The following is a 27,840-nucleotide window of genomic DNA, read 5'->3' as shown; positions in this document are numbered from 1 at the left end:
CCCCCCCCACCTGCCCCTCCCTTCTTTTTTTTAATTTCCTTCCCCATTCACTGTGCTTGATACCTTGGGAAAAGTATGGAATGCTAATCACATTTTCTGACCTGTCTACAGCTCGAGGAATTGGACAAGATCTTCGAAGCCAAGAATCCCGTCAAGTACTCTACCCAGTCTCGCACCTTGGCCATCACGGAGGACAACACTGTCGTCGCCGTCGACATTGATAAGGTGTAAGAGGAGGAGAGACAGGGCATCACAATGAGAGGTTGGGAGTTCTGCGTCGACGACATGGACACCGGACCTTGGGAACTGGGTCGTTTGCTCGAAGTTGAGATCTACTCCTTGCTTACCTATGGTGGTTTACTTGGTTGATGTAGCAGCAGTGGGAGACGAAGTAGCTGAGACTGGAAACTAAGAAGTATATACAGTATGCAGAACTATACGCAAAACGTATAAATCAAGAGAGACTCGATTATTGGTGAAGTAAATCGACGACGAAGGAAATGAAACTATGAGCAGGAGTCTGGGTGTGTTATGCCAGTAGAAAGAAGGAACTTTGTCACTCTACAGTACTTTGTTCTACTGTACTCTGTAGCTCTTGGCCAGAGCATACCAGACAGCCAGATCACTCCACGCTGTGACAACGGGGTCCTTGTACCTGTAGAGAGAGTGAAAGTGAAGGCATGGGTGGGGACGGCCTTGGCACACAGTCAGGGACTTTTGCGCCGAGGCTTTCAGTTGCATCATGCGGCTTTACGGACAACTCGTTCACACAGTTACCCTACAAAATACCATACTATACCTCGACTTGTACGTTTACCAGAGGGTTGTAAATATCATCTCATCCAGGTAGATCCCTTGGTCCAGGGCCATTCAGCATGGAGCACGGAAGATGGGGGGATGGATATCACCAGAGCGAGCGTGTAGCCGTAATCCGCATCGAAGGGGGAGAGTTAGGGAGAGGAATGCTTAGCTGAGTGCTTGGTTGGAGTGCTTAGTTAAGGTCAAGTCCCCTGGGAGCCCCTGGAAGAATTGGCGGGGGTGAACCTAAAGCATTCCTAAGCCTTCCAGGTGGCTTGCCGTGTCTATCTGTTGTCCAGGCTCTCTGTCCAAGACCCTTTTAGGCAAGCGAGGCGGGCTCCTGCCGGCTGAACACCCAGACAACCTACCTGCGTGCCTGCCTACTCCCTACTCGGTACAAGTCAGACCGTCTATGCGCGTCACATTTTGTGTTGGTTCATTATCTGTAGCAACACCTCTCGTGATAAACATTGATCTCGACTTTCCCCCAGCTAACCTGGTCCCCTGCTTCTCGCTTCTTTCTACCATGTACATACATACTCCGTACGGGGTCGAGTTGGCTCCTCAGATCCACGATTCCCACCCCAGTGGCTCCCGTCCCCGCCTTGTCTTTTATCTCTTTCCAGTCCCGGCTTTCAACCCACCTTCCTTGACGCTCATTACACGATGAACCGCACGAACTAAATCCCAGCTCGAAGTCTGATAGAGAATGGACCTGAACGACATTGACTTCCGTCCCACTAAACGCATCAAACGAGCCTGCCTGAACTGCCGGTAAGTCCAGCAAGCCCAACGACCCTGCCGACAAAAGGCCGTGGCATGTGCCACCTTTTGTCTCCCAAGTTGCCACCAAGAAAAAAGCTCTTTGACTGAAAATGACCCAAATCAAGACGCAAAAAGGTCCGCTGCCATGGGGAACAACCAGCCTGCAGTTTCTGCACCCGTCTGGGTCAAACGTGTCAGTATCCGCACACCTTTCGATGCAGGCCTCTCTGGGATGATGACCAGCCGGCGGCCGAGACTCCTTCCAAGATAGCTAGCCCTGGATATGTGAGTGATAGCAAGTAACCAACGGAGTGGTGCTCTCGCTGATGGGCCCTTTAGGAAACCCTCCTCTCCCGGATCACTTCAATTGAGTCTCGCCTGGCCAAAGCTGCTCCTGGTGGAAATGAGTAAGGAACACGCACACCCGGCTCACCACTGCCTTGACCATGGTTGAGCCTAGTGGACACGGGGGCTAACCATAGGGTCATATACAGGAGATACGGGGCTAGTCCTGTCGACTCAGAGACAACCGAGTGAGCAAAACATCTCCCTCCCATGGACAAACTGCCTTGCTTATCCAACTCATCGCTTCCCCCCCAAGCAGTGTCTTTGACACCTTGCCATCACCAGAGGTCGTCTGGGCCGCCATTGACAGCTACTTCAACTATTCACACAATCAGCCATACTCGTTCTTCCACGAACCATCCTTTCGGCAAAGTGTTTCTGATGGCTCGTTGCCCCCCTTCGTCCTGCTCGCCGTCCTGGCAATGTCCGTCCGCTTCGTCCATCATCCCTTCTTTGCTGGTCAACAAGTCCGCGCCTCACAGTCCTACGCCCGCGCTTGCTGGAGATTGATCGCCTCGCAATGTTTGGACGACGAACTCGCCGACTACCGGCACGTTCAGGCTCTCACTCTCCTTTCCATCTGCGACTTTACCGGTAAGTCGAACTACACACCTGCTTCTCCTTCCTTTGCCTTAGTCGTCGCCCCCCGTTCGCTGGTCAGCCACTGAATGCGACCGAACTAACGGGCGTAGCTTGCCGCGGATCGGCCTGGATCAAAATCGGCCTGGCCGCTAGGGTCGCTCAGGTCCTCGGCATGATGTTCGAGCCACACCCTTCCCTGCCGTTCGCCGCACAGGAGGAGCTGCGGCGAACGTACTGGTCGGTCTACCTGCTCGACAGACTCGCCACTTGTTCGCGTGGAAGACCGGCCAGCCTACAGGATTACTCCTGTCAGCTCCAGCTTCCGTGCCATGAGGAGGACTTCATCTCGTCCAACCCCCAGACGACGCTGACGTTGGCCCAAGTCAGCAGCCAAGGCGCCACCAGCGAAGTCTCAGCATCCAGCCTCTCGCCCTTGGGACGTGTGATCGTGCTCGCCGCCGAGCTGCATCGGACATCCGTCTATATCGTGCAAGGGTACGACCAGGACGATCAGAAGCCGCCGTGGGCATCTCAGTCTGATTTCTCGGCTATCCGAGCCCGACTGTCGTCGCTGGAAGTCCAATCTGAATATGATCGACCGATCCAGGAGGTTCTGGCGGACTACTCGGCCATGCACCCCAGCGCGAATGCAAGAGAGCTCCATTCGGTCGCCCCATTAATTTTCTCCTACGCGCTCTATCACCTGTGTCAGTGCCTGCTGCACCACCCCTTTCTACTCCGGCGACGGTTTGAGCTGAGCAACACCAAATTCCGGACCAACTTCTTCGCCGCCAGTGTCGACGCCTCCTTCAAGCACGCCAAAATCTTGACCGAAACCCTCCAGAAAGCTCGGGAGGCTGGGTACAGCACCATCGCCTCCTTCCTCGGGTACTGCGCCCTGGTGGCGGGATCCATCAACTTCCTACACGTGCATTCGGACTCGGGACCTGACCGCGTGGCCGCGTTCCTGATGAGTCGACAAAATGTGGCTTTTCTCAAGAGCCACGCGCTGATGTGGCACAATTCCACCTCGATGGCGAATGAACTCGACGCCTTTGGCCCCAAGGCGAGCTCGTTCCGGGATCTCATTGACCCGTCGTGCTATCACGTCCCGCTCACCCAACAGGATCTGGAGCTCCTCTACCGACTCGTCGACTACGGGACTATGTCATCCGGAACGCATTTGGGAGCTCCGTGGTCTCCCAGCCTGTCCCACAGTCTCGTCCAATCCGAGCTCGGCGGATCGCCAATGACTTTGCGGAATTCCATGTCGCACCTCGACAGCACGGCTCAGGATCTGTATCTAGTCGGCGCGATCTCTGACCACGAGGCCAGCCTCTGTTCACTGGGTTTTGGCAGTCTCTGGGACCTCTAGCGGTTCTGTGAAGTTAGCCGGACAAGTGTTGGCCCGTGGTCAGAGGTATGTGTGTTGTGCAGCCTTTTCGAGATAGTTGATAGCTCGCCTCGCTCAAGAAGGCTGCTGCTGCTGTCACGACCTGTCGAAGAAACTCTAATCATTTCACTACACCGTGGAGCTAGACCCAGTCTATCCCCGGCCTCATCGGCAAGTGTGTATAGCGTGCCCCCAGGGCTGAGTTATGGCAATTCAATGTTATATAGCTCTTGTTTTGTTTGGAGGAGCCCAAAAGTGAGAGCTGATGGAAGAGCCCAAAATCCAATCTACACGACTTTTCATCTTTTCACACAAGTGTAATGATATCCTGAGGAAGAAGGCCCATTCACATCTCCCCCTGACCATACCTGCAGTCTCTTGTGTTGGGGGCCCAAATCTGAGCATCTTTCTTGATCGATCGAAGAAAGCGCGGCCTGACTCCAGCGTTGTGGATTTTCACGGGTGATCCCTCTCCATCCTCCCAACGTGCCAATATGCCTCTGCCTCTTGGGGAGGTTCACAGGCCATTTCTTGAGCCCCTGCCTTGTCGCCACATGCATGGGAACTGACGCCCTTGTCGCTTACTCGCCCTTCTCTACATCCGTGGCTGCGGACTGTGGCGCCCTGGCACGGACGAGGTGACTCAAGTCCCCGACGGGCAGGTGAAGGGGGAACTGCACCGCCTCCAAAAGTTGGGCAAAGAGGAGGTAGAAGCCGACGATGCACATGGCAAACACACACGCGCCCGAGGCCTAAAAATTTTCGCGTCCATCATGTCAGACTTTGTGTTTGTTCTCTCGAACCAAGCGAATCGCCAATGTGTGGGCTTGTGTCGCTGTGTGGAAAAGTCTGACGACGGACGTACCTTTGCGAGATTTTCAAAGCCCTGGCCATCGCCGGCCGCGGCTCTCCAGTAAGCCCCCGTGAGGAGGAAGAGGGCGAGATCCAGCAGGAAGAAAATAAGGAAAAAGGCAACGTTGGTGCGGAGGGAGCAGATCAGGTACAGAAAGACCAGGATGCCGATGGCGAGGAGGAAGAAGGCTGGACCCCACTAGTATTAGCTGGGCCGACCGGGCATATGTACGCGATAGGAACAGACTCACCCAAGCTCGATTCAAAGGACGCCGCTCCCGCTGCCTTCTCCGCCACAGTCGTGGCACCGGCGGTGAATGCGCCCTCGGCATTGAAGTACGGCGTCAGTGTGGCGCCAAAGGCCAGCCAGAAAGCACCTACAGTAGGACGATGTTTGTTGTCAAAAGAGACCCCGAATAATCTCCAGGGATATGATACTGGGACTTACCAAAGGAGCCAAAGACCACAAAGGGAAAGGTATTCCCCAGGATCCACTCGAGGAAGCTGCCTATGAGCTGGAGCAAGCCTCCGAAGAAGTAGGATGCTCCGATGGAGGCTGCGCCGCCGCCGCCAGCGCCACGCCAGCCCATCAACGCACACGCCAGAGGGAAGGACGCGACGAGAAAGCCGAGAAGAGGCCTAGATATAGATAAACGTTGGTCAGCGAGGGACTTACGGGGGTCAGACACTAGGAAGGTTTTCTCACAATGGAGTCGGGTTGGCAAACGTCTTGCGAAGGTCGCCCTTGACCCTGTTCTGGGGGGAGAGGTAGAGCTTCTCAAACATCTCCATGCTGAGGTTGATGCTTTGGATCGTGTCTGTCCGGCCCAGGGGGACAGGGCTGGGGTTGATCTCTTTGGCGTCCATGGTGTTGTTGTAGCTGGGCGAATGCTCGAGGACTATTCACTCCTACTATACGACCGGAACGTGGAACGGGGGAGGGAAATAAGCCAGTCTTCGACTCGAGAAGTCACACGAAGAGAGAGAGAAAGAGATGTGGGAGTGGTTGAGGATGATACTGTGGCTCACCGGGTTGCCAGGCCTCCCTCCTCATCTTATATTCGACCAACGCCGAGCCCTTGATCCCCGGACGAATGTGCCATCTCCTACGCGACGTTGTCCCACAGCCGTGCAAGTGCAGATTCATGTTCTGGACCCGCGTTCACACACTATGTATGATACCACAGGGTTAGAGTTCCCATTCTCCAGTCGAGAGTCCTCGTTCGTCCATAGTGCAAGGTGTAGGATGTGGCCCCCGCAATTCTGGAGCATCTCCACGAATGTTTCATCGACAGCTTCGCTAGGCATAGCAGTACTCGTGCCTCCGACAGCGTAATTTGCGGAGCATGGAGATTCCGTTTCTCAGGTCCCCAGACAGAGCCGGGGCATGGCCTCGAGAGCCGCGTGAAGGCCGTCCCCATTGCGGACGATTCGCCAATCACATTCCGTGTCGCTACTAACATGTGGATACCGAGATCCACATGGGCACGGTCTTGGAACTTTACTTTGTACTTTGTACAAAACACTCTGCTTTGGGGGGAGAATTCACGCCATCGTGGCCTGTGGTTTTCTTGATCTATCGGTAGGGAGACATGGTCTGACTATTGACGGGAGAGCCCCCTCGAGGGAGTGAGGGAGGAGAGGGGAGAGAAGTCCGCCGAAATCGCACTTGAAAAGGAGAAAAGAAAAGAACATGCACGAGGGTACAGTATCTGGCATGCACTGAAGTGCTTGCTGTGGCTGTGTGTTTGGGTTCTAAGACTCTAATAGCGACGTATTCTCCCAGACTGCCAGGCACCGACTTAGCCAGCTTCTTCCCTCCCCCAAACTCCATCAAGCAAAGTACCTCCGAGGGTACTTCTTTCTCTGCAATGTCCCAGCCATCGCCCTCGCCATCGCCATCCTGCCCCGTGGATCCTTCCACGCAACCCCAATCATTCAACTTCGCGACACACGTCGTCGACCACTGGGCGCGCGTGGCGCCGTCGCAAAATGCCCTGCACTGGGTCAACCAAGATCTCAGCGTCGAGAAAAAGTTCACGTACCGCCACTTCGCGCGGCAGTCGCACCGGATCGCCTCGTTGTTTGAGTCGCTGGGCATCCGGGCGGGCGACGTGTGCGTCCTGATCATACCGCGACTCCCCGTCTGGTGGGAGATTGTGACGGCGTGTCTGCGCTCGGGCGTCATCGTGTGCCCCTGCACGACGCTGCTGGTGGACAAGGACATCGAGTACCGCATCCAGGCGAGCCATGCGACCGCCTTCATCGGGGACGAGGTTTCCGTGGCAAAAGCTCTCTCGGTTCGGAAGAATTGTCCGCGTCTGAAGACGATTTTGCAAGTCGGACGAGCTCCCCCAGTCAGCGACGATGTCGTTCGTTTCACCGACGCGCTGTCCAAGGTCCCCGAAACGACGCACTTCGCCGTCCCTCAATCGCTACAACCCACGTCACCGGCAATGATCTACTTCACGTCGGGCACGACGGGCCCGCCCAAGATGGTGCTCCACAGCCACATCTCGTACCCGCTCGCCCACGCCCTCACGGGTGCCCACTGGCTAGAGCTCGACACGTCGTGCACGTACTGGAACCTCTCGGAACAAGGGTGGGCCAAGGCCGCGTACTCGTTCTTCTCGGCCTGGAACCTGGGAGCGACATTGTTCGTCCACGACGACCGCGAGGCCTTTGACCCGGTCCGGACGCTGACGGTGCTGGACAAGTACCCCATCACGACCCTGTGTGCGCCGCCCACCGTGTATCGGAAACTCGTTTTGGACGAGTACCGGCCCCTGCTCGAGCGGTTGAGGACGTTGAGACACGCGACGGGCGCAGGGGAGCCGCTCAATGCCCACGTGATAGAGAAATGGCGCGAGGTTCTCGGTATGACCATCTACGACGGGTTCGGTCAGACCGAGACCATCGTCCTCTGCGCCAACCAGGCCGTCAATCCCGTCCGGTTTGGGAGTATGGGGAAACCTCTGCCGGGCGTGCCGCTGAAACTGATCGACCCGCACGGCGAAGAGGTCGATGCCGGCGTCGAAGGCGACATGGCCGTCCAGGTGGATTCGCACCGTGGGGGCTTCTTCGGCATCTTCAAGGGCTACGTCGACATGGAGACCGGTGCGCTCGACCAGCGGCTGAAGACGTTTGCGAACGGCAAACGTTTCTACCTGTGCGGCGACCGCGCCACTCGCGACGACGACGGATATTTCTGGTTTGTGGGCCGCGGGGACGACGTGATCAACTCGGCCGGATATCGAATTGGTACGTGTCCCTACGACCACTCACTAACTACACCGCTACATTTGCATTCCTGTACCCTGTTGCCATTCATTCGTTTACCCAGCAATCCTGTGAAACTTTTCTCCAGAGTTTTTGTGTATTCTGCAGATCGGGAGCTGCATCTGACTTGTCGCAACCGGGCACAGGACCATTCGAAGTCGAATCGACGCTCAAGCTGCACCCCGCCGTCGTCGAGTCCGCGGCCGTGGCCTCGCCGGACCCGGAACGCGACGAGGTCGTCAAGGCCTTTGTCGTGCTCACCGAGGCGGCCGCGGGGGAGATTGCCCACTCGCCGAGCAAGGCGGGCGCACTGCGCAAGGAACTCCAGGAGTTTTGCAAGAGGAACGCCGCCCCGTACAAGTACCCGCGCAAGATGGAGTTTGTCCCCGCGGCCTTCTTGCCAAAGACCATCAGCGGCAAGATCCGGAGGGCCGAGTTGAAGAAGTTGGAGCGACGGAGATACGTGGGACCAACGAGCGCGAAGCTATAACCCAGCTCGGCCGTGGCTCATTTTTGGGTGGGAGGGAGTTCCTGGTCACCTCTGCATGCATCGCATATACATGGCCAGGGATTTCTCTACAAGTACCAGTAACATAGATCGGCAGGAGTAGGTAGCGGTAGAGATAGAGATAGGGGGTAGAGGAGTCGGTTTTGAATACACCAGATACCAACCAAACAGGACGACTTTTTCGGGAGGATTGTCAAAATATCAATCCTATCAATGGCATTTTTCATTGGTTTTGTCACTAAAGTGGTCAGACCGGCTTTTTCAGACCAGAAACATGGGAGGAGGATTTTTCCACCGTAGTCGGGATTCAGGAGAGGGGGGGTGGGGGGCTTTCTTGGTACATGGTACATGGGTATTTGCTTCCAGCTCGGGGACAAATTCTGTCGATTCATGTCCTCTTCGCATTCGCTACAACTTGTACAAGTACGTCGTCGGGTCCGAAAGGGGTAGGGACGTAGGTAGGTAGGTAGGTAGGTAGGTATCTAAAGTTCCTGATGATGGCCGAGAGGAGACGAAAGTAAGAACAAGGCAGGACAAGACAAGGCACGTATGTCCGTCTACCCGGCCTCCTTTGCCCTTCTGAGGCCAAAGGGTCTCGTCTTCCTCTATCATGTGGAAATCGAAAGGGTGGCATATGTCGATCGCACTCATTCGGGACAAACGACCGGTCTTGCAAATATCGTGTGTGGATATCGCAGTCAAGGGTATCCGCCGAGTCGCGCATGAGAGTGTGTACCTCGTACATATACCGAGTGGATAGGACGATGTACCGAGTATAGGGATAGGGATAGGGATAGGCACGAAAAAGGGGGGGGTGAGAACTTGCGAAGAATCTATTCGCCCGGAATGGACATACATGTTTTCTATATTTTGCGTTCACACACACACACACACACACACACACACACACACAGATATATACCTCTACATTAGGTACGCACGGTACATCGCATCGGGTGGGTACATTGGGCACATTCGATTGACAGGGCAGAAGGAGAATAGGGGCAGCACGACAGCGCGGCAACACGGCAGCACAGCATGCACCAGGACCACGCACGGGTTGTTCAATCGATCGATCAGAATAGAATAGAAAAGGGGTTCAGGTCAAGGCAATATCGAATCAAATCAAGTCTACCATGTGCGCGAGCGACAAACCCCCCTCCGACCTTTGGGACGGCACGATGTCTAAACTATAAATATGCTGATCGGAGCGTCGAAAGGGGGCAATGATCTCTTCACGCTCTTCTCCTGATGGGAATCAACTTCAGCGCACAGATAACGACAAGTTGTTGAGCATGCGTCTAGAGCAAAAGAGAGAATACGGCACAGAATTGTTCAGGGGTCACATCGTGGTACATACCTGGAGCCATAGGGACCCCAAATCTGAAGGATATCTTCAAATAGTACTCAATACATGTGCTCATTGTAGCCTCTGGGCAAAATAGCCAGGCAGTTGGCAACAAGACCCCCAATAATAACACCATCGCGGGTTTCGATACCCTCCTCAACTTCCTTGCCTTTGCCCGATCGTCGGGCGCAGACCAAAAAGACAAACCGTAAAAGTCGGGATATCATAATGCGTTGTTCGATGGTGATGCGGTGGCAGTATGATTACCGCTTGAAACAATGATGCTGTCAAAACAAAACGCCTGCCCACCCCTTTCATATGCCGGGGTATTTTTGTTGCCTAGTGACCTTGTCGTGTTCTTGGTCCAAATCAACGCATGTAATAAAGACACCCATGTTTTGTCCTCCCAAGTCAGTGGACTAATACCCTGTCCAAGCCAAATCCATTCTTCGTAATTCGCTCGACCCTGGTAGCGCAACAGAAGAATCGCTTGATCTGGCAAACCCCGTCATTGCTTGTAGTCATATCCTAAACGCCAGCGCTGTGCAAAGGTATTGATTAAAACAAGCGATACACATCCTCATTCACGAGGAGGCATCACAATATCAGAGGAAAATCCGATGATCGGAAAATGTTGTGTCGTACAATTACAAGGATGGGTGATAGAAGGACGTGTCGAAACTCTCGGCAGCCTGCGCAAGGGTGTCGAGATCTGAGAACCCCCGCGTCAGAGTGGGTGGCATGGGCGGCAACAAGCCAGTGCCCACCAAGGTGGAATCATGGGTTTTGCCCAAGGTAGGGAGTTGCCCGAGGGGAGTGCTGTTCAGGAGAGGGTCATCGCCCAGAGGAGGATAGAGGGAGCCGGGGGACACACTCTCTGGGATGGTCTGAATGGGCATCAGGACCTGAGGCGGGTCGTGATAAAAAGCAGACTCATCGACATTGAGCGGAGTGTCAATAGCTGTAGGAGCAAGGGAAGTAACCTCGGATAATGGCGAATGGATCAAACTGGACCGCCGGCTGGCTTCGGTGTTGATCTTGTCCAGCTTGTGGTGTTGTTTGGCTTTCTGCGCGTCTTTGGTGATGGCAGCCTTACTTTTACGCGTCGACTCATCACTCGTGCTGCCCGACGCTGACATACCCTTGTGGGTGCGCTCGTGTTGCTTCATGTTGTCTTTGCGTGTAAAGGCTTTGTTGCAGATCGGGCAGTGCACCCCCTTCTCTCCCGTGTGTTTTTTTCCATGACGCGCTGCATGGCCTGAGGTGGTGAAGGTTGCCTGGCAGTTATGTGACTGCGCATATGGGCAGGGATATTTGTTCTTTTTTCCAGGAGCGGCGCCAGAGCTTCCCGAAGGAGAGGTTCTGACTTGTTCGCCTGCAGAAATCGAGGGGATGAGAGGTGGGACAGGCGCAGTCGCAACGGCCGACGTTGAGTGGTTAGGGAGATTTTGGAGACTCGGATGTAGCGGCGCGGGCACAATAGGATATTGAGCAGGGGTGAGGGGATGCATCAGCTTGCTCGAGAATTGATCGTGCATGTTTGGGGTGATCATTAATTGTTGTTCCAGGAATGGGGTGACGGTGGTGGGAGAAGGCAAGTAGCCCACCAGGTCTTGGCGCACGAGCGGGTCATAGTGTAGCATGCTGTTGTCCACATAGTTGTACGGCGTTGCAGGCGATGGAGAGGAGTCCATGCTGAAGCTGGAACCCTTGGACGAATTTGACGAGAGCCGCAACAGAGGCGGCGAGCCGACCGAGGACGAGATGGACGATGCTCTCGCGTACTTTGGTTGACGCAGGAGACTCGGCCTCTCTTCCCTCTGCGACGGAGAGTAGGATGGAGAGGCGGATGAATGGCGAGGTTCACACTCGGACTCTGGCTCTGGAGAAGACTGTCTGGATTGTCTCGGGCGGATGACAAAGGATGGACAATCGTTGTCGTTCAAGATCGAGAAGAAACGTGCTCCTCGCGATTGCGTCTGTACATCCATTGTTGGACGCACTCACCACGCGTCCAGCGGACAGGCCGCTGGTCCAAAATGAGCTAGAGAGAACAACTGCGCAGGCCAAGTCAGAATATGCAAATGGTTACTAGGATTGGTACAAGACTTGGGACGGGTACATACGCCTGGGAAAGGCCGGTGACAATGTCGAATGATTTGGGAATGAATCAAGGTTGAAACGGGGAGAGGGAGGTAGACTGAAGGCGGTGGTCTTCTTGGGACGTCGCACTCTTCACAGAGGGAACGATAAGAAGTCACACACAGAGAGAAAGACAGATGGAACCCGCTTTGCTCCAGGAAGTGGCCGGATGAGATGTGCTGGGCGGCGAAAGGGTAGCACCCGCGAATGGATCGAGGATTGATCTATAGCAAGATGGGTATTGGATGGACGACTAGAGGATCCGCGGCAGGTGGTATAGAAGAACCTGTAGCTGTCGAGAGATCCCGAGAAGAGAAAGGACCCTTGAGAACAGGGACAATCAAGGGTATGTATTGTCTGTATAGCCCTTTCTACTCGACGCAGAGAGAAAGAGGGTCGATAATGTAGGAACACGGGCAGAGGAAAGGGTCTATGAGAGCAAAGCTGGGATTCTTTGAGCCGGAAGTTGCGCGAGGGTCATCTCGGTGGGTTTGCAGGTTTTTGCGATTGCTGGCGTTCGGTGGGGGACGCGATCGAGGATCGAGCAGATGGAAAAGTTCAGAATGGCATATGGCGGCAGACGGCCCCAGGGTTGAAGCTAGCGAAGTCTTGCAATAATTGGATCTTCTCCACGCGCCGGTTTGGGTCTTCTCGTGGGAGCAATGTCAGCGGCGGCGGGAGGTAGCACCACCACGGAGGGTTGATGAGCAATGACTGGCCGAGGAGCCTCTAAGCTCAGAGCTTAGGCCCCGTTGTGGTAGATTAGGGATGATTTAGTCTGCAGAACTGCCTTCTATTCCCGGGCTTGAGGGAGCCCTCATGCAGCCTCCATCGGCCGATGCTCTAAAAAGCCACAGGGACCTTGGGATGCGAGAAATCCTCGAATCTCGTTGGCCTCCGCGACGGGAGCATTTTCCTTTGCGGCGTCGTAGCCCAACAAGGCCCTGCAGCACGAGTGTATTGGAAAGACCATTGATGTATCAGCCACCTCTTTTGTTGTATTTACGTCTCTTTCTCTTCATTAAGTAGCCCAACGAGACATCGGAACGTGCTCGGTGAGGAGAGAGAAGGAAGGCGACCGCAGACAGCCCCCGTGGTTCATTGGGATCACCAATGCCGTCATGCCACCAATGTATCGCAAAATTTAGACACAGGTGAGGTCGAAGCTTTTCCTGGGAGCAAGGGGTGATCGGCGCGCATCTGTATCATCCAGGACCGCTGACCTGGCGACGGTGAAGAAGTGCAAGGGGTGAAGGGGCTTCGCTAGTTCTGTTGAGGCGTCAGGGAAAATCCTCTCCCAAGGTCATGATGCTAAGGATCAGGCTCGATCGACCGATACACGAACAGATCACGATCCCCAAAAGCTACCGGTGGGTCGGAGAGTCTCTAAGTTAGAAATAAAAACCCCGTCTGGAGATGGACCTCCGCCAAGGACGTCAGAGGAGCCAACCGCTGCTCCATCCCCAGCCAAGGGACACGCAGTCAGACACGGGAGAACGAACCCAACTTGGACCAGTCAGAGCGTTGATGGTGGCGGCAGGCTCGTGGATTTTAAAGTTTGGGCTAGGAATGCCGGAGTGGGTGATGTCGGGAGATCAGAGAATTGGATGGGAAAGAAGGAGAAGTCGAGCATAGATTCTCCTAGGTATTCGGATCAGCGGGCATAGCTTAGTCTTTTCAGTGTGAACCAAATGAATAGTGCGAGCGGTATATCTATAGGAACAAATACTCAGATAGGCAGGAGTGCGCTAGAATTCGAGCAATAATGCTACTACTGCACATGAAGAGAAAGAAATACTTGGCATACTACCCAGTCGAGTAGCATTGGTACTGGTACAGGTACTGGTACTGGTATAAGCAGAAGCCCAGCAACAAGGCCGTGGGGCAGCACTTTTCCAAGGCTTCCTTCTTCCTCTTCCCTCCCTTCCACCTCAGCTGACAGCCAAATCAGGAAAAACCGGCCCGTGACATCATTGGCGATCATGGAAAATCCGATCCAGGCCAAAATCCTCGATCGAAAGTCAGGGTCTTCTCCGTGCAGGTGCGGGGCAGGAAACAACGGCCAGGTCCACCAACTCTATTTTGCCCTGCTCGTAGGTACGAATGTTTTCCTCCATTTCCCAGTTGAAACACCTCCGACAAAAGCTACCGCAATCAGAAAGTGGGAACTCAACCATGAGAGCCCAGAGGACTCCAGGCATACGACCGAATCCTCTCCCAGGTAGCCCTTTAAGCATCTACGTCCCGTCTCTGCATCCGCAACATCCGCAAACCTTCCGAAACTACAAAGTGAGACACGATCGTTGACCGAGGACAAAGTGTTCTGCTACCACATCGTTTGCGCCGAGGATCTCATCTGATAGATTTTTGATTCGACCAGGGCTGCGACTTTAATGGCATACCTCAGGCTTTTCGTGGGACTCGGCGAAACGGGGGGAATCAAGCATTGAAAAGAACAGGGGTTTGAATCAACCGAAAAGACTGGCAAGAGAAGAGTATAATTTATGGCAGGTTCGAGAGTCTGAGTTGGGCATACTCGGATCTGAGACTCACTGCATAACCATCCCGGGGATTCAGAAAGAATATTTAGTGGTTAGAGTTCAATTTAATCGCACAGGAAATCAATTCCGGGCATTGATCGGCACGTGGCAGGAATCTCTACACTGGAGATACCAAGGGTCTATTGACCTTGGGACCTTTTTATCCATCTCCCTTTGTGCCGTGACGAAAATCAGGGCATTATCTGCTGCAGGGGTAATTGCTTCTTTGAGGCATGAGGCTGTCCTGTAATCTGGCGCAGGGACTTGTATTATTTGTGGCAACCAGATATACGAGGAGAACTGGGCCGAAGGCGACTTTGCCAAGCTGGGGGCTTTTCTCGAAGCTGAATCGAAGCATGCATCTGTCCGCCTCATTGTTCTCGATTCGTCGTAGGTTGTTGTACCGAGTACGAGGGACTGGAAACCTGTTTGTCTTCTGGCAAGGCTGTGTAACTGCACCAAGGCGCACACAAAGGTCGGTCCTCCAGAAAACCCCCAAGGCCGATCGGTACCACCCCTCTCGTCCTTATCCTATAAGAAATGGCGGCAATGGTGGTGAGCCCTGGGTGATACCACCAATTCAATTTTCTGTACTTACAGGAATATTGGACAGAGGGCAACGGCACTTGAATCTCAACTCCAGACTCCAAAACCCATTCAACTGCTAGGATTGCCCATGGTCCATGGCATTCACGGTTGCTGACGTGGCAGTCGATCAGTTGTTGTCTAGCAGAGAGAAGGAATAGCTACTATGTAAGTCGATTGGTCTGACATTGGGGTCTATGAGCATAGCCTCGTTAGCCACAGCTCCTTCAAAAGTGCCCGCCCGTTGGGCTACGAGGGAATAGTCTGGTACCCTTCAGCCACCGCCGCATCAAGAGGGGGGGGATTCCTCACTTCTCACTCCTGCCTCAGTCTCATTCCACCAACTCTCTGTCCCTGCACTACTTTATTGCCCAGTCGAGGCGCAAACTTCAGCACGCCCAGTTGCCCGACTGACCAGCTTCAATACAGGCGGGTGAGACCTCTCTGGCACTCTAATTGGGCCTTGTTTGCTGCCTAAAGGCTCATCAGTTTGGCGCCCGGGACTCAAGCCCGACGTGGTGTACCCAGCCCGACTATTACGTAGCCAGGCTCTGCCCCTCCAGAGATCACCTGTCCGCGGGCCTTTCGTACTGCGAACTTCGCCCACTGGCGGGCCCTTTTGTGCTGCTCCCAGTTATACCAGCCACCACTTACACACCAGCACCACTCTTGCAATTCCCAACATTCAACAGGGCATCAAGGGAGCCTTGCAACCCGCCAAGCAGCGCAGCATCTTGCCTTTTGTTTCATCCTGCTTCAAAAACAGCCCTGTGCCCAACTTTGCCATCGCAATTTTTCAACATCCCATCTCGACCGCTACCAAATCAGCCAATTTGACGTTTGCCGCGATCGAGTTCGCCACGATCCGACCCCTTCCGTAGTTCCAGTCTTCTTCTGGGCTACATATCACTTTTGTCAATTCAGTTTCTCTTGGCTTCACTTCTTCTGTTACCCCACCCGCAGCGACAATGTCCTATTACGACGATGACCGGCCTCGCCGGCAAAAGAGCACCCGCGAGCGATCTCGAAGAGATGACTATGAGGACACAGTTTACGATACAAGCACGAGAGACACTCGCATAGTCAAACGGCGCGATGACAGTGTTGATTCGATTGAAGAAGTGTCCCGCGACTTTGCCCCTGGTGATCGCGGCACCGTCTATCGTGAAACCACTGTGCGCAAGAGTGGCCATCGGCCCGTCCGTGCTAGGTCCTCTGACGATCGCTATTACGATGATCGTTACGATGACCGCTCATATGTTTCGCGGCGCAAGTACGAGGATGACTACGTTGTCGTCGACAATCCCAAACGTAAAAGCCGTGACTATGACGACAGACGTGAGCAATGCTCCCCTTTGTATACTTGTCGCCTCCACTGACTGATTCATCGCAGGTCGCTCTCGACGCTACTCCTCCGACTACGATTCTCGCAGCCGCAGCCGCAGCCGTTCACCTCCCAAGAAAGAGCGCAGAAAGTCCACCACTGAAGAGCTGTTAGGATCCTTTGGCCTGGGTGGTATTGCCGGTACCCTGCTCGGAAAGAGTAAGAGTCGTGACAGGTCGAGATCCAGTTCGCGCGATGGCCGTCATCGAAGCCGGAGCCGAGCTGGTCGCCGTTCGTCGTCCGATCGATCGCGAGCCCAAAGCAAAAGCCGTGGCAAAGTTCGAAGCGAACAAATCTCCCAAGCCATCAAAGCTGCCGTCCTGGCTGGCGCTGGTGAGGCATTCCGTGCTCGAAAAGTTGAAGGTGGCTGGGGCGGCGAGAAAGGCAAACGGATCATCACCGCGGCCTTGGCGGCTGGAGGTGTCGATGGTTTGATTTCGGACAAGAACGACCCTCATCACCATTCAAAGCGCGACATTCTAGGCTCTGCTATTGCCGGTATGGCGACCAACCGCATCATCAACGGGCCTCGGTCGAAATCCCGCGGCAGAAACGGAAGCCCAGACAGTCGTCGCGGGCGGAGTCAGTCCCGAGGCGGGCTGGGAGACCTCGCTGCTGGCGGCGTGGTGGCAGCCACGGCAAAGAAAGTCTTTGATTCGGTCCGCTCTCGATCGCGCGGACGTGCTCGTTCTCGAAGCACATCGTCGGACAGCCGTGGTAGTCGAAGCCCTCCTCGGCGCAAGCGGAGCCGAAGCGTATCTGCCTTTGCGGCCAAGGGTCTTGCAGCCCTGGGGTTGAAAGATACAGCGGACAAGGTCGACCCCAACCGTGAGCGTGATCGTCGCCGAAATTATGACGACTACTACGATGATGGTCGATCAAGTCGAAATGGAGGATATGGATACAGTGATTCCCGAGATGTAGGTACCATTCAACCCCACTTTGGTTCTCCTAATGGCGGTCCTCGTTCCATGAGCGTACCCAGGGGGCCGCCTCCTGGCTACGAGCTCGACTACGGCCCACGTCATACTGGTGACCCAGAAACAGACTCCGATTCTGACCTCGGCTCCAGTTCCGAAGATGAGAAAGAGATAAAGAAAGGTCGCAAGAAAATGTTTATTACCGGAGGTCTTGCGACGGTCGCGACCATTCATGCCGCGCACAGTGTCTACCAAAGCATGGAAAAACGACAGGCGAGAAGAAGGGCTGTAAAGGAGGGTGATATCACCGAAGAGCAAGCGAGGCGAGCAAAGAACAAGAACAGGTTGCAGGATGCTGCGAGTATTGGAATCGCTGCCCTTGGTCTGAAGGGGGCCTACAGTGAGTGGCAGGAGATGTCAGAGGCGCAAAAGGAGGCCAAGGAGGAGAAGGAGAAGCGTGAGCGACATAAGATGAAGCGAGAAGCAAGGAGACGAAAGATGAGCATGATCGCCGCACACAACTATGCCGACAGCGGCTTTACAGGGAGCATGCCCAGTTTTCCAACATATTCTCAGACAACATACCCTCAGATGCAGTATCCGGCGTTTCCTCCACCACCCGGGGCATCATATAATAATGGGACAGCTGTCCACTACGCCGACGACAATCCTTATGGTGCCGTCACCAACCCACCCGCCTACGTGCCAACTCCTCCTCCCTTTCCTGTGGGTGTTCCCAGAGCAGATACGAGATGACAAGATGACACAATGTGTCTCCGTACGGAGACCAAACATGGCACTCTCCCGTGTGTTCCCAGCAACAGGTGTGGCGAGATTGATCATTCCAGACGATCAATTGGGGTCTTGGGTTCGTGGGTACCCGGCACAGACCTGGCATTCTTTGCGGCATTCTTTGCGACATTCTTTACATTTCGGTCATTTGGCATGCGTTCTCCCTGAGATGATGACTACATATGCTCAAACCGGATCGGTTTTGGCTACGATTATTATGACCCTCGACACGATCAATGAATACGATACTACTTTTGTGAGAAGAGAATATTCTCCAAGAAATGATAAAGCTCATCGTTCCAGTTCTATCTGATCTGCACGTTTTGACGTATGTTGGTTGCCCAAGACGATACCTCACCGTGTAATCCGTCACTCCAACCAAGCTATTCGAAGGCATTCAATCGTCAGCCCTCCCATCCTCCAAGAGCGGCCAGTCTGGTCTGAACCCGATGCGTACTCTCTCCGGAGCTCTCTCTTGTCCTCCCCATGCACCTCCCATCGGATCTCCCCTCCCCAGCCCTCCTGACATGTATGCACCGCCGTGATGAGTGTTGGATCGTCGTCGAGGCATTCCCTGACCGCCGCGATAGTCGTGGGGATGGGCGTCGTGCCACCACGGACCACGGAACGAGGACTGCGGCATGGAGCGATGACCACCTGAACCTCGTGACGACGTGGTGAAGCGCTGAGGAGCCGACCCGAACCAATCTTCTTCCTCGACGACCACGGGCCCTCTCCGTCGCTCGGCGCGCCCACCGCGTTCAAAGAACCGCGAACCCCCCTGCCAGCCGTGATAGATGGTCTCGGCACCACCAAACATGTCATCGGCAGATCTCCAATCCGGCCGGGCGCGGAAAGCAGGCGCAGAGCCCGCATCGGTGTGCCTCCTGGTGCTCCTCCTCCCGCCGGTGCGCAACGGGGGTGACGCACCGTCGCGGCCGTGATGCCACCCGGAACTGCCTCCCCACCAGCGCGTGTCGTCCGACTCGAACCTATTGCGCGAGTTGTCACGCACGATCCGCAGGTTCCGCTCGTCGTGGTACCGGCCCCCGGGACTCTGGCGGCGGCGTTGCTGGTCGACCAGGACGGGGCGGCCGTCGCGACGCCAGCGCTGCATGTCCCGCGACGTGATGTCCGCCGGGGTGGAGTAGCTATTTCCCATGGTTCTCTTCGGTACCGTTCCGCCAGGTCCGAAGGAAGGGATTCTTTGTCGGTGCTGTGTGACGGAGAGTGAGCTATGTTAGTCTGGCACCGATGGAAAGTCTGTGATTGCAGACTTTTGGGGGCCCAGGAAATAATGCGTCTCGATGATGGATCGTGCCTCAGATTGGGAGAGAGGAAGAGAGAGAGACACACTGAGGTATATGGAGATATTGAATGGTTTATATGCTAGTACAAGACGACAAGGCTGTGCCGTTGGTCCGGGTGGAGGGTGAAGAAATGCGCAGTGTCATGATCATCTGTGATTGCCATGAGAGTGATAGCTTAGTTGTGTCCCTGTCACTCTTCACTCTTCAGGTGAAATACGTTCGCTCGCTCTGTGACTGTAGGAGTGAGATGGTGATGTGGAGGCAGCGAAACACCATCACTCCATCACTCCACAGGGAGAGGAAGGCGATGGTGTGTGAAAACACACGTTTATCGAGTATCGCGGTGAGAGGGACAGAACGGACAGCTTCAGTACTCTCGCGTCCAGGGGTTGCCTCTTCTCACAAAAGGTGTTGCACTCGAATGTCGGACATGGACGTGCGTTCGGGGACTTGCGGCGGCATGGAGTCGTTCTGGAAGACGGCGGCCAGCTTCTGCTTCCGATCGCCAGTGAAGATGCGGGTCGTCAACCAACTTCACCCTCACTCCAAGCCAATGCGGGTGGCGCGGGTCGACATATATCTTCTCGCTGCGTCTGACTCTCACAGGAGGCCGGTGGTGCTGGCGCTCACATCTCTGTCGTCGGTCGAATGGTCTGCGGCACGGAATATGGCGCACGTCATCGGTCGACTCGCTCGGCAGACCGGCGTAGAAGCGAGGGTCCCAGTTAGGGGGGAGAGGAGCATGAGGCATCGCCTGTCCCGGCCACTTCTCTGGGTCCAGGTCATCGATCTCTGGTTCCTCATCCAGACGTCGTGGATTTTCATGTCGTCCTCCTCGAAGATCGCTTTGCGGGTGGCGCCACAACGGCCTGGCAAGCGGATGATAGTGTGTTCTCGTTCCCGACAGTCGATGTTGAGAGACCGTGGGAGGACACATTTGCCTTGCCCCTGACGAATAAGGCTTTGACGACGAGGACGTCGTGGAGTGCCGACCACGGCTTGAGGGATGGGGTTCACTTCCGCAACGAGATTCTCTTTGAGAGCGACGGCGTCCTCGCTGATGGCTTGACCGCCATCGTGCCCGCTTCTCGGGGACTCTCAGCTCGTGTTTCGCTTTGGACAGAGCGTTGCCCATATTCTTATGCCGTCAGGCTTGGGGGACTGCGCGCCCGGTTTGTGAGGAGGCAGATTTGATAGTGATTGCTGCCTTCGTTGGAAGCTCTGCTCTTGTGGGACGGGGACAGCATTGTGTCGTGGAGGAGGAGCGGGTGTTACCTTTTGAAGTGGCACGGTTGGACTTGTTTGGTGGACCAAGCAAGAAACACGAGGGTTTTGCTCTGAGGCCCGTTAGTAACACCGTTCTGTGACCATCACTCGGCGACAAACAAGCCCAACTGGTTAGCACAACGACAAACATCACCTATGGCTCTCTTGGCTGGACAGACGAGAGGCGGACTCATGATAGTTTGTACCACCATCAAACAGAACTTGAGGTTCACTAGACGGGTTCAGCAAAATGGTTCAAGCTGCTTCATAGACACCTCACCGGCGACGTTGCAAGCCATAGGAGAAATTTCTTAAAACAAAGAGGAACAGATAGGAAGAAGGCTGGGGAAAATGGAGTCTTGTCCTGGATAATGGCCTTCTGGCCCGGCTAATTGCCCTCCCGCATGGATCTAAATTTCCTTCGGAGCTCCGTGTCTTTAATCTCGCCAATGTACACATTTGCGCTTCTGGTAGGCGTCGAGGCCAACGGCGGTGGCTTCAGCTCGTCTTCCGTTTGCAGCTTCGACGCGTCATGCCCAAACAGCCAGTCCTTCCTCTTGGAGTTGGCCCAGAACATGGGATTGTCGAAATTGTCGTGCTGCATCAGCTCGTCTCGCCTGTCCTTTTCAGGCCCGTCGTAGAGGTGCCACCAGGATTGTAGGATCCGCGTGTTTTTCGCCACGTGCGTGGCCCGCGGCAACCTTTGCCTTTCGTAAGCTTTCAGCGCTTCGTGGAGGTCGTCGTACTCGCGAAGAGCCGCTTGCAAGGTGGCAGCATCTTCCGTCGCTTGCGCTGCCCCTTGTGCCATGTAAGGCATCATCGGGTGGCAGGCGTCGCCGAGAATGGCGACTTTGCCGCTTGGATGGACCCATCTTTGGAGGTGATCAAAGTCGGCCAGTTTCCATTTGAGATATGACCCTGTGAGTCCGCAGAGCTTGCGCATGGGTGCACACCAGTCCGCGAAGCGTTTCACCAACTCGTTATTGTCGGCCTGGGACCGCCATTCTTCGTCGCCGATAGGTTTTCCCACGTCCGTTGCGTGGGTGATGTCGATGATGATGTTGTAAAGCTCTCCGCCCCGTAATGGATAGCCGACAGCATGTGCCTCGGGGCCCAGCCAATGCATTGCCCACGCGTTGTCGAACAAATGACGCGTTTCTGGGTCATTTCGAAGTGGTTCGGCAGGCACCAAGACTCTGTACGCGACATCGCCCGTGTCTTGGGGGTCGACAGGCGTTCCGTTAATAATATTCCTGACCGCAGACTTGATACCATCGGCACAGATGACCAGGTCTGCGGTTAACCTTTCGCCCGAGGCCAGGGTCACTGCAGGGGCGTCAAAGTCATAGTCTTGGACTCGGCTATCCATCTTCAAGGTAATATTCTTTCGCTGAGAGGCCGTGTCGACCAGGAGATTGATCAGGTCCGCTCGATGGATGAAATAGTATGGTGCTCCATACTTGGCCTGGACGTCATCGTATGAAACATCCTTGATCACCTTGCCGGTCCAGTCCAAGAAGCGAATTCCGCCAGCCTTCTCCTTTTTGATTTTGTCAAAGTCAACGCCCCAGCTCTGACTCAGGCGAGATGAGTTGGGAGGAACGCGAATGCCAGCGCCAACCTAGTCAATACATGAGCCTGCAAAGCAGCAAGATGAAGCGTCAGCATCCATACCTCGAGGAATTCCTTGGCTGCTTCTAGCACAGTGACTTCGTGGCCGTCGGTTGCGAGAGCCAATGCCAAAGAAAGGCCGCCGATACCCGCGCCAACAACAATAACCCGGAGATCTTTCATAATGCGGTTGGTGGTCTTTGATTCTTTTCAACAAAGACCTGGTCAGGATGATTCTGCAAGTGGTGGTCCTCGATAACAAGGAGCTTCGAGAGTTGACAAATGTTTCCTGTCTCTTGCTTCTGGAATCGAAGTATTTGAGAAAGGCTGTTGATGCAGGCTGATCGTACATTCTGCGGGATGACATAGCCGCGGGCAAACTCCTAGGCCAATCATGCACAGCTTGTATTCTCGCCTCGGTGTTCGTGTAGGGCAAGGATACACCTAACCCATCATGTGCCCTCCGCTTAGCAAAGAGTCGAGACTGAGGCCCCTGTTTCGGCGTTATTGAGCACCGAGCAGAGTGAGGTTGGAGAAGATAGAAAGTATCAATGGAGCGACGAGGAAACGCCGAACCAAACGGAAAGAATGAAATTGCCGAGAAGAGAGTTCATGCCCAGTCTCGGAACTACTGTCGATGCAGAGAGAAAACCATATAGATTGATGCCGACGCTGCTGCTGCCACTGCTGTTTGGTGTCTACCCCTCATATCGCTAGATATCGAGTGCAATGTACCTAGGAAGCTTTGACAGGTCACGATCGGAACGACAATCGGAACGACGACCGAACAAATACCGTCAGGTTAACGAGAGGTGAGACCCAAACAAAACCATCGTTCCGAGCCAGACAACGGTGAATGCGGAGTAAACAGGGGTGGGCAAACATTGCGCGGTTCTTCCTTTACTTTCCACGTTCAAGAATCAGTTATTCACCAGGTGTAAGACATCATGCGTCAACCGTGCGGGGTCTGGCCATGCTATTTGATATTTTGCACGAGCGACCATTACCGCCGAAGGTTCTCCATTCGCTTGGCCTCGACAACAACGTCCAGTAATTCAAATATTGGAGGGGATAACAGGCCGACTCGTCCAAAGTCGTGCTAGATCGAGCTGAAGTGTCTTTTTGAGACGCGTCGCCCAACCATGCGCAAGTAGGAATTTGGAACCGAATGTACTCGGCAATACCTATATCACCCGGGTATTGAATGGTCAGCCTCGTGCTCTGGTTAGAGAAGTGAACTATCACTTACAGGGAGATGGTGGCCATATCATGTGCGTGTATCTGTTCAATAACTTGGTCAGCGCCGGAAGGCGCAGCTACTAAGTCACTTGTTGCTAGTGGCCGCTAGTCCCTCTAGTACTCACTACCTGCTACTAGTCCCGGCTTAGTTTCACTTTATTGGAATTAGAGTAGGCCAAGACTTTAACCTTTTGCAACGTAATTGTGCGGATATCCGAACGACATCAAGTTGCCCGACCATCTCCTGACCATCCACCGAATACGAATACCACCCAAGCTCCGAAAGCTCATCTCCAAAATCCTTTCCCATCGGTGGAATTCCGAGAACACACGCGGTCAATGGGTCCCTCTTCACTCAGCCCACCTTGTCTATTCCGCACTATATCGAAACAAGAACTCCTACCTCATCCGGAATCTAGAAGAATGTCACGTATGGCTGATGATTAAGGTAGAATGTTGATCCCCCACCGCAGCCCTCCAAGTTTCTCCTAAAATGTAACACTCTTTGTTCCCTTTGACCACGACTACACCGTCTCTCGATGCCGGGTTCAAAGTCAGCCTTTTCTATTGCTTTCTCTCCTTGGGCTCGAGGAGGAGAGATGTCGCGCCCCAACCAATCACTCAAGGCCTCGACAAGTGCTTGCGTGGCCCAGAATCACTCGAAATAGTAGAGTGGCTCAAAAGAGACAGCTGCTCTCCCATTCCCTCATCTCTCTCTTCGCCTCCGTGGGACCAGCTACGGCGAAATGTCTACAGCAGCTGTGAATCCTTGGCCAGAACCTGATGTGGCCATGATACAAGGTATGGGGATGGATTCGTTATGCCGCAGGCAGCGTCGCCAATCCAGCCTGCTCGTGTGCCAAGCAAGCAAGAGTTACTCTTAGAGCTTATTTCAACGAGGTATTAGACATACTCACCTGGTGGGAGCATGGCAAGATGGCTTATCTGTGAAGTGGAGAAGGGTCTCGAGCCATAATGGCACAAACACCCCTGTTCCTCTCAATTTGGCGCCATCTAGGAAGACCCTGTTGAACTGTTATATAGTCCTGTGGATTGTTCAGCACCGAAGCGCTCCCATCTAGCCGAAACTTATGATCCTCCAGGCAAAGAAATCGCAAAGCTTGACCCAGATATACATTAGGAGTCACCCGATTGTCACCATAACGTTGTACCGCGGAGTATCCACTCGGGAAATAGGATCTTGATTGACGTTGTCCGACACGTCTGCTCGTATGGGACCCGCTGGACACGAGCCAGTTTCCCCGGCCCAGGTTACCGGCTCGAGAGATCTGATATACATTGGGTCTGAGGCCACCAAGCCGTTGTCGAAGATGCAACACCACGAACAGTACAGCCGGTCAGCAGCAACAAGTACTCCAATGAATCCACCACGTCGTTCTGACAACCAGGTCTCTCGACACAATTTGTTCTCGCCGGCCCAAGTGATGGAAGGATTCTCTCAGCTCTCGGTTGGAGATGGAAATCCGCACCCCACACTAATCGACCGGCATGCATCTCAATCGTCGATTTCGAGCATACCTTCGTTGGATTCCGAGTACATTGCAGACACGAACTGGCAACCCTCTGTCGGTAATCTATATATACCTTCTCTCCAGGACTCGACCTGGTGGTTAGAACCTTTCGGAGAGGTCCATAATCCTCTACCCGACGCAGACCCATCTGTTTTGTCTGGGGATTTGTCGCAACTAGCGTCTCCCGTGAATGCTCTGGATGGCAGCACGCTCCCCCAGGGACAAGTCGACACGAGGCTCGACCGCAAGAAGGAACGGCGGAGAGAGCAGAATCGCCAAGCGTAAGTTTTCTCTCGAGAAGAACTTCTCTCTCTCTCTCTGCGTAATTTCCACCTTGTGACAAGAAAAACCCTGACGAGGCTGAGAAAAACCAGACAGCGCCGCCATCGTGAACGAAGACAATTGAACTTCTGCCTGACGCAGGGCAAGGTCGCCGAGCTGCAGACGGCTCTCGCCGCGGCGCTCGAGCAACAGAAACTCGTCAAGCAGGAAAACAGCCACCTGCGGGGCCGTCTAGCGTCTCTCGAGGCCGAAGTCGACTGTCTCCGGCGGAGTCTGTCGCCGGCGACGTTTGAGGACGGCAAAGGTCTCGAGACGCCCTCGGAGTTTGAGCTGGGCACGTGAACCAAAGAAGGGGATTTCAGATCCCAAAAAAGGACAAACCCCCAATTTGTGAATACTCCAGGGGAGGTTTTGGTTCCTTACTCGATATCCACCATATATGACGCTTGACGACTTGAAAGGACGGAAGGGATCGGCGCTTTTTTTTCTCGAATTCGCCCTGCACCGCATTACTTGTGTAAATAGAATACTAGGGGGGAAATGCGCGTTGTTCTATTAGACGGACGGACGGGGGAGTTCAGCTCCAAAAAGAGTAAAAGCGAAGGTTTTGGGGAGGACTGGAGTATTGTTCTTTCAAAGGACTCGAGCTGTATGTGTGTGTGAGAGAGAGAAAGCGACAGAAGAAGGGAACAGAAAACCTTTCTACTTTATGTACTCTGTATATACAAGTACGTTAGTCGGCACACACACACACACACACACACACACACACACACAGGTCATAGTTGGTATAGAAAAAGGGGTAGGGCCAAGAACAAGGACGATAAAGTCTGCCGAGTACCCTCATTTCATACCTCATATATCTAGTACCTACGTAGAAACTGTAACTGTCCCACCACCCTCTCCCCTTTGTGAGTCCCCCTGGATGATATCGAGAAAGCCGGCCCCCCCTCCCCCTCCGTTCATTCCCCTTTCGCCGGCCCCTGTCAAACATACTCTGTATACGATTCCTCCTTCGTCGCCCCCCCATTCTACCGAGTACAGACACTACTCCTTCCCTCCCTTCTTGATCAAAACGCCCGTGACGTGCGTCGCCGGGGTATACTCGTCGGCGGAGGACAGGTTGACCTGGGCCCAGCCGCCGTCGCGGGCTTGGGCGACTTTCAGGAGGGTGTCGACGGTGGAGCGGGTCAAGCAGCAGCCGCCCATCAGCTGTTTCCAGCCCATGAGCATGTAGAGGTGCTGGGCGAGGCGGGCGGGCCAGTGGTGCGTGTTGAGGACGTGCTCGCAGAGGACGAGGCGGCCGCCGGGCTTGAGCAGGGCGTACAGGTCGGCGGCGGTGGCGGCCTGGTCGGGCACGCCGCACAGGACGCGCACGCAGACGATCTCGTCAAAGAGCTGCAGGTCCGCCGGCGAAGTCTTGGCCGACTCGGACGACACCAGCCCGGCCTTGATCAGCTGCGGGAGGATGGCGTCGAGGTCCGCCGTCGCGGCCAGGACGTGGTACTTTCCCGCCAGGCCGGCCTGGGCGGCCTTCTCCCGCAGCTGCGCGTGCATGCTGACGCCCGGCTCGACACCGTAAATGGCCGTGATGTTCTCCGGGTGCGTGAAGCGCTTGACCTGCTCGCCCGACCCCGGCCCGACGTCGAGGACCACCCCGCGGCACTGCGCCAGCAGGGGCGGGAGCTCCTCGGGGATCTGCTCGGCGTACATGGGCCCGTATTTGAGCCAGAGCCGCGCAAAGGCCTTTTCCTTGAAGGCGTGGAAGTCGCTGAGCGGGAGGAGCGGGTTGTTTAGGAGGGTCAGGCCGAAATCTGGGGGGAGAATAGTGAGTAGAAGGAATTGTCAATGGGAAAATCGATCTTTCAGAGCACAGTCATTCATATCGCGCCTGTTCGCGCCCCGCATCCCGGCCTAGCTGTGGGTTTATCTTCCCCAGACCCATGATATATATGCCGCCGGACACAACGACTTTCCCAGAGGAGAGGTGAAGCGATGTGAAAAGAAACGACAGGGGACAGAGACAAGGACAGGAACTCACAGCAAACACTCACGCCCATGAAAATGGGCGGGAAGACCATGTCCTGGACATACTGAAGCAGCGCCGGTGCCATCGTTGCTGAGATCCTCTGTCCTCGGTTAATCTCGCGTAGGTGTATGTGGATTTGTTATCTGCGTCGTATTCTCTCCCTCTCTCTCTCTCTCTTCCTCTTTCGCGTATATCTGTCTTGGGTTCTTCAGAATTCCAGACTCTAGATCCCAGCAGTCCGGCGATCCTGCGACAAAGTGAACCCTTGCGTTGCGGTTTCTGGGTAATAGTCGTGGACAGAATAGATTGGATCGAATGAGATCAGATTAGACCAGGTT

At 54.6% G+C, this 27,840-nt stretch overlaps 10 protein-coding genes across 10 annotated transcripts; 5 read left to right on the top strand and 5 right to left on the bottom strand.

The window, feature by feature from the left end:
- Positions 1-1,507: 1,507 nt before the first annotated feature.
- Positions 1,508-3,865, top strand: AYO20_03815 (hypothetical protein; the record flags this gene model as incomplete). Its single annotated transcript, XM_022642115.1, has 5 exons — positions 1,508-1,572; positions 1,785-1,848; positions 1,903-1,970; positions 2,168-2,502; positions 2,601-3,865. 5 exons carry the CDS (start codon positions 1,508-1,510, stop codon positions 3,863-3,865), a joined length of 1,797 nt encoding a protein of 598 aa, XP_022502058.1.
- Positions 3,866-4,464: 599 nt separating this feature from the next.
- AYO20_03814 (hypothetical protein) lies at positions 4,465-5,602 on the bottom strand (the record flags this gene model as incomplete). Its single annotated transcript, XM_022642114.1, has 5 exons — positions 4,465-4,635; positions 4,749-4,924; positions 4,987-5,112; positions 5,184-5,374; positions 5,442-5,602. The coding sequence occupies 5 exons, from the start codon at positions 5,600-5,602 to the stop codon at positions 4,465-4,467; spliced, it is 825 nt and encodes a 274-aa protein (XP_022502057.1).
- Positions 5,603-6,606: 1,004 nt separating this feature from the next.
- AYO20_03813 (hypothetical protein) lies at positions 6,607-8,504 on the top strand (the record flags this gene model as incomplete). Its single annotated transcript, XM_022642113.1, has 2 exons — positions 6,607-7,996; positions 8,161-8,504. 2 exons carry the CDS (start codon positions 6,607-6,609, stop codon positions 8,502-8,504), a joined length of 1,734 nt encoding a protein of 577 aa, XP_022502056.1.
- Positions 8,505-10,517: 2,013 nt separating this feature from the next.
- AYO20_03812 (hypothetical protein) lies at positions 10,518-11,861 on the bottom strand (the record flags this gene model as incomplete). Its single annotated transcript, XM_022642112.1, has 1 exon — positions 10,518-11,861. The coding sequence occupies one exon, from the start codon at positions 11,859-11,861 to the stop codon at positions 10,518-10,520; it is 1,344 nt and encodes a 447-aa protein (XP_022502055.1).
- Positions 11,862-16,105: 4,244 nt separating this feature from the next.
- Positions 16,106-18,197, top strand: AYO20_03811 (hypothetical protein; the record flags this gene model as incomplete). Its single annotated transcript, XM_022642111.1, has 2 exons — positions 16,106-16,475; positions 16,531-18,197. 2 exons carry the CDS (start codon positions 16,106-16,108, stop codon positions 18,195-18,197), a joined length of 2,037 nt encoding a protein of 678 aa, XP_022502054.1.
- Positions 18,198-18,630: 433 nt separating this feature from the next.
- On the bottom strand, positions 18,631-19,395 carry AYO20_03810 (hypothetical protein; the record flags this gene model as incomplete). Its single annotated transcript, XM_022642110.1, has 1 exon — positions 18,631-19,395. One exon carries the CDS (start codon positions 19,393-19,395, stop codon positions 18,631-18,633), a length of 765 nt encoding a protein of 254 aa, XP_022502053.1.
- Positions 19,396-19,964: 569 nt separating this feature from the next.
- AYO20_03809 (hypothetical protein) lies at positions 19,965-20,737 on the top strand (the record flags this gene model as incomplete). Its single annotated transcript, XM_022642109.1, has 2 exons — positions 19,965-20,226; positions 20,325-20,737. The coding sequence occupies 2 exons, from the start codon at positions 19,965-19,967 to the stop codon at positions 20,735-20,737; spliced, it is 675 nt and encodes a 224-aa protein (XP_022502052.1).
- A 460-nt stretch (positions 20,738-21,197) lies between these two features.
- AYO20_03808 (hypothetical protein) lies at positions 21,198-22,603 on the bottom strand (the record flags this gene model as incomplete). Its single annotated transcript, XM_022642108.1, has 2 exons — positions 21,198-22,430; positions 22,484-22,603. The coding sequence occupies 2 exons, from the start codon at positions 22,601-22,603 to the stop codon at positions 21,198-21,200; spliced, it is 1,353 nt and encodes a 450-aa protein (XP_022502051.1).
- A 2,288-nt stretch (positions 22,604-24,891) lies between these two features.
- On the top strand, positions 24,892-25,815 carry AYO20_03807 (hypothetical protein; the record flags this gene model as incomplete). The annotated part of the gene is made up of 2 exons (XM_022642107.1): positions 24,892-25,472; positions 25,566-25,815. The coding sequence occupies 2 exons, from the start codon at positions 24,892-24,894 to the stop codon at positions 25,813-25,815; spliced, it is 831 nt and encodes a 276-aa protein (XP_022502050.1).
- Positions 25,816-26,520: 705 nt separating this feature from the next.
- AYO20_03806 (hypothetical protein) lies at positions 26,521-27,587 on the bottom strand (the record flags this gene model as incomplete). Its single annotated transcript, XM_022642106.1, has 2 exons — positions 26,521-27,287; positions 27,515-27,587. 2 exons carry the CDS (start codon positions 27,585-27,587, stop codon positions 26,521-26,523), a joined length of 840 nt encoding a protein of 279 aa, XP_022502049.1.
- Between the last annotated feature and the right edge of the window lie 253 nt (positions 27,588-27,840).

The sequence above is a fragment of the Fonsecaea nubica genome (assembly GCF_001646965.1).
Source record: "Fonsecaea nubica strain CBS 269.64 chromosome Unknown Scaff18, whole genome shotgun sequence".
Taxonomy (NCBI): Eukaryota; Fungi; Ascomycota; class Eurotiomycetes; order Chaetothyriales; family Herpotrichiellaceae; genus Fonsecaea; species Fonsecaea nubica.
Note: the sequence above shows the minus strand (reverse complement) of the source record. Positions and strands in the feature narration are given on the sequence as shown.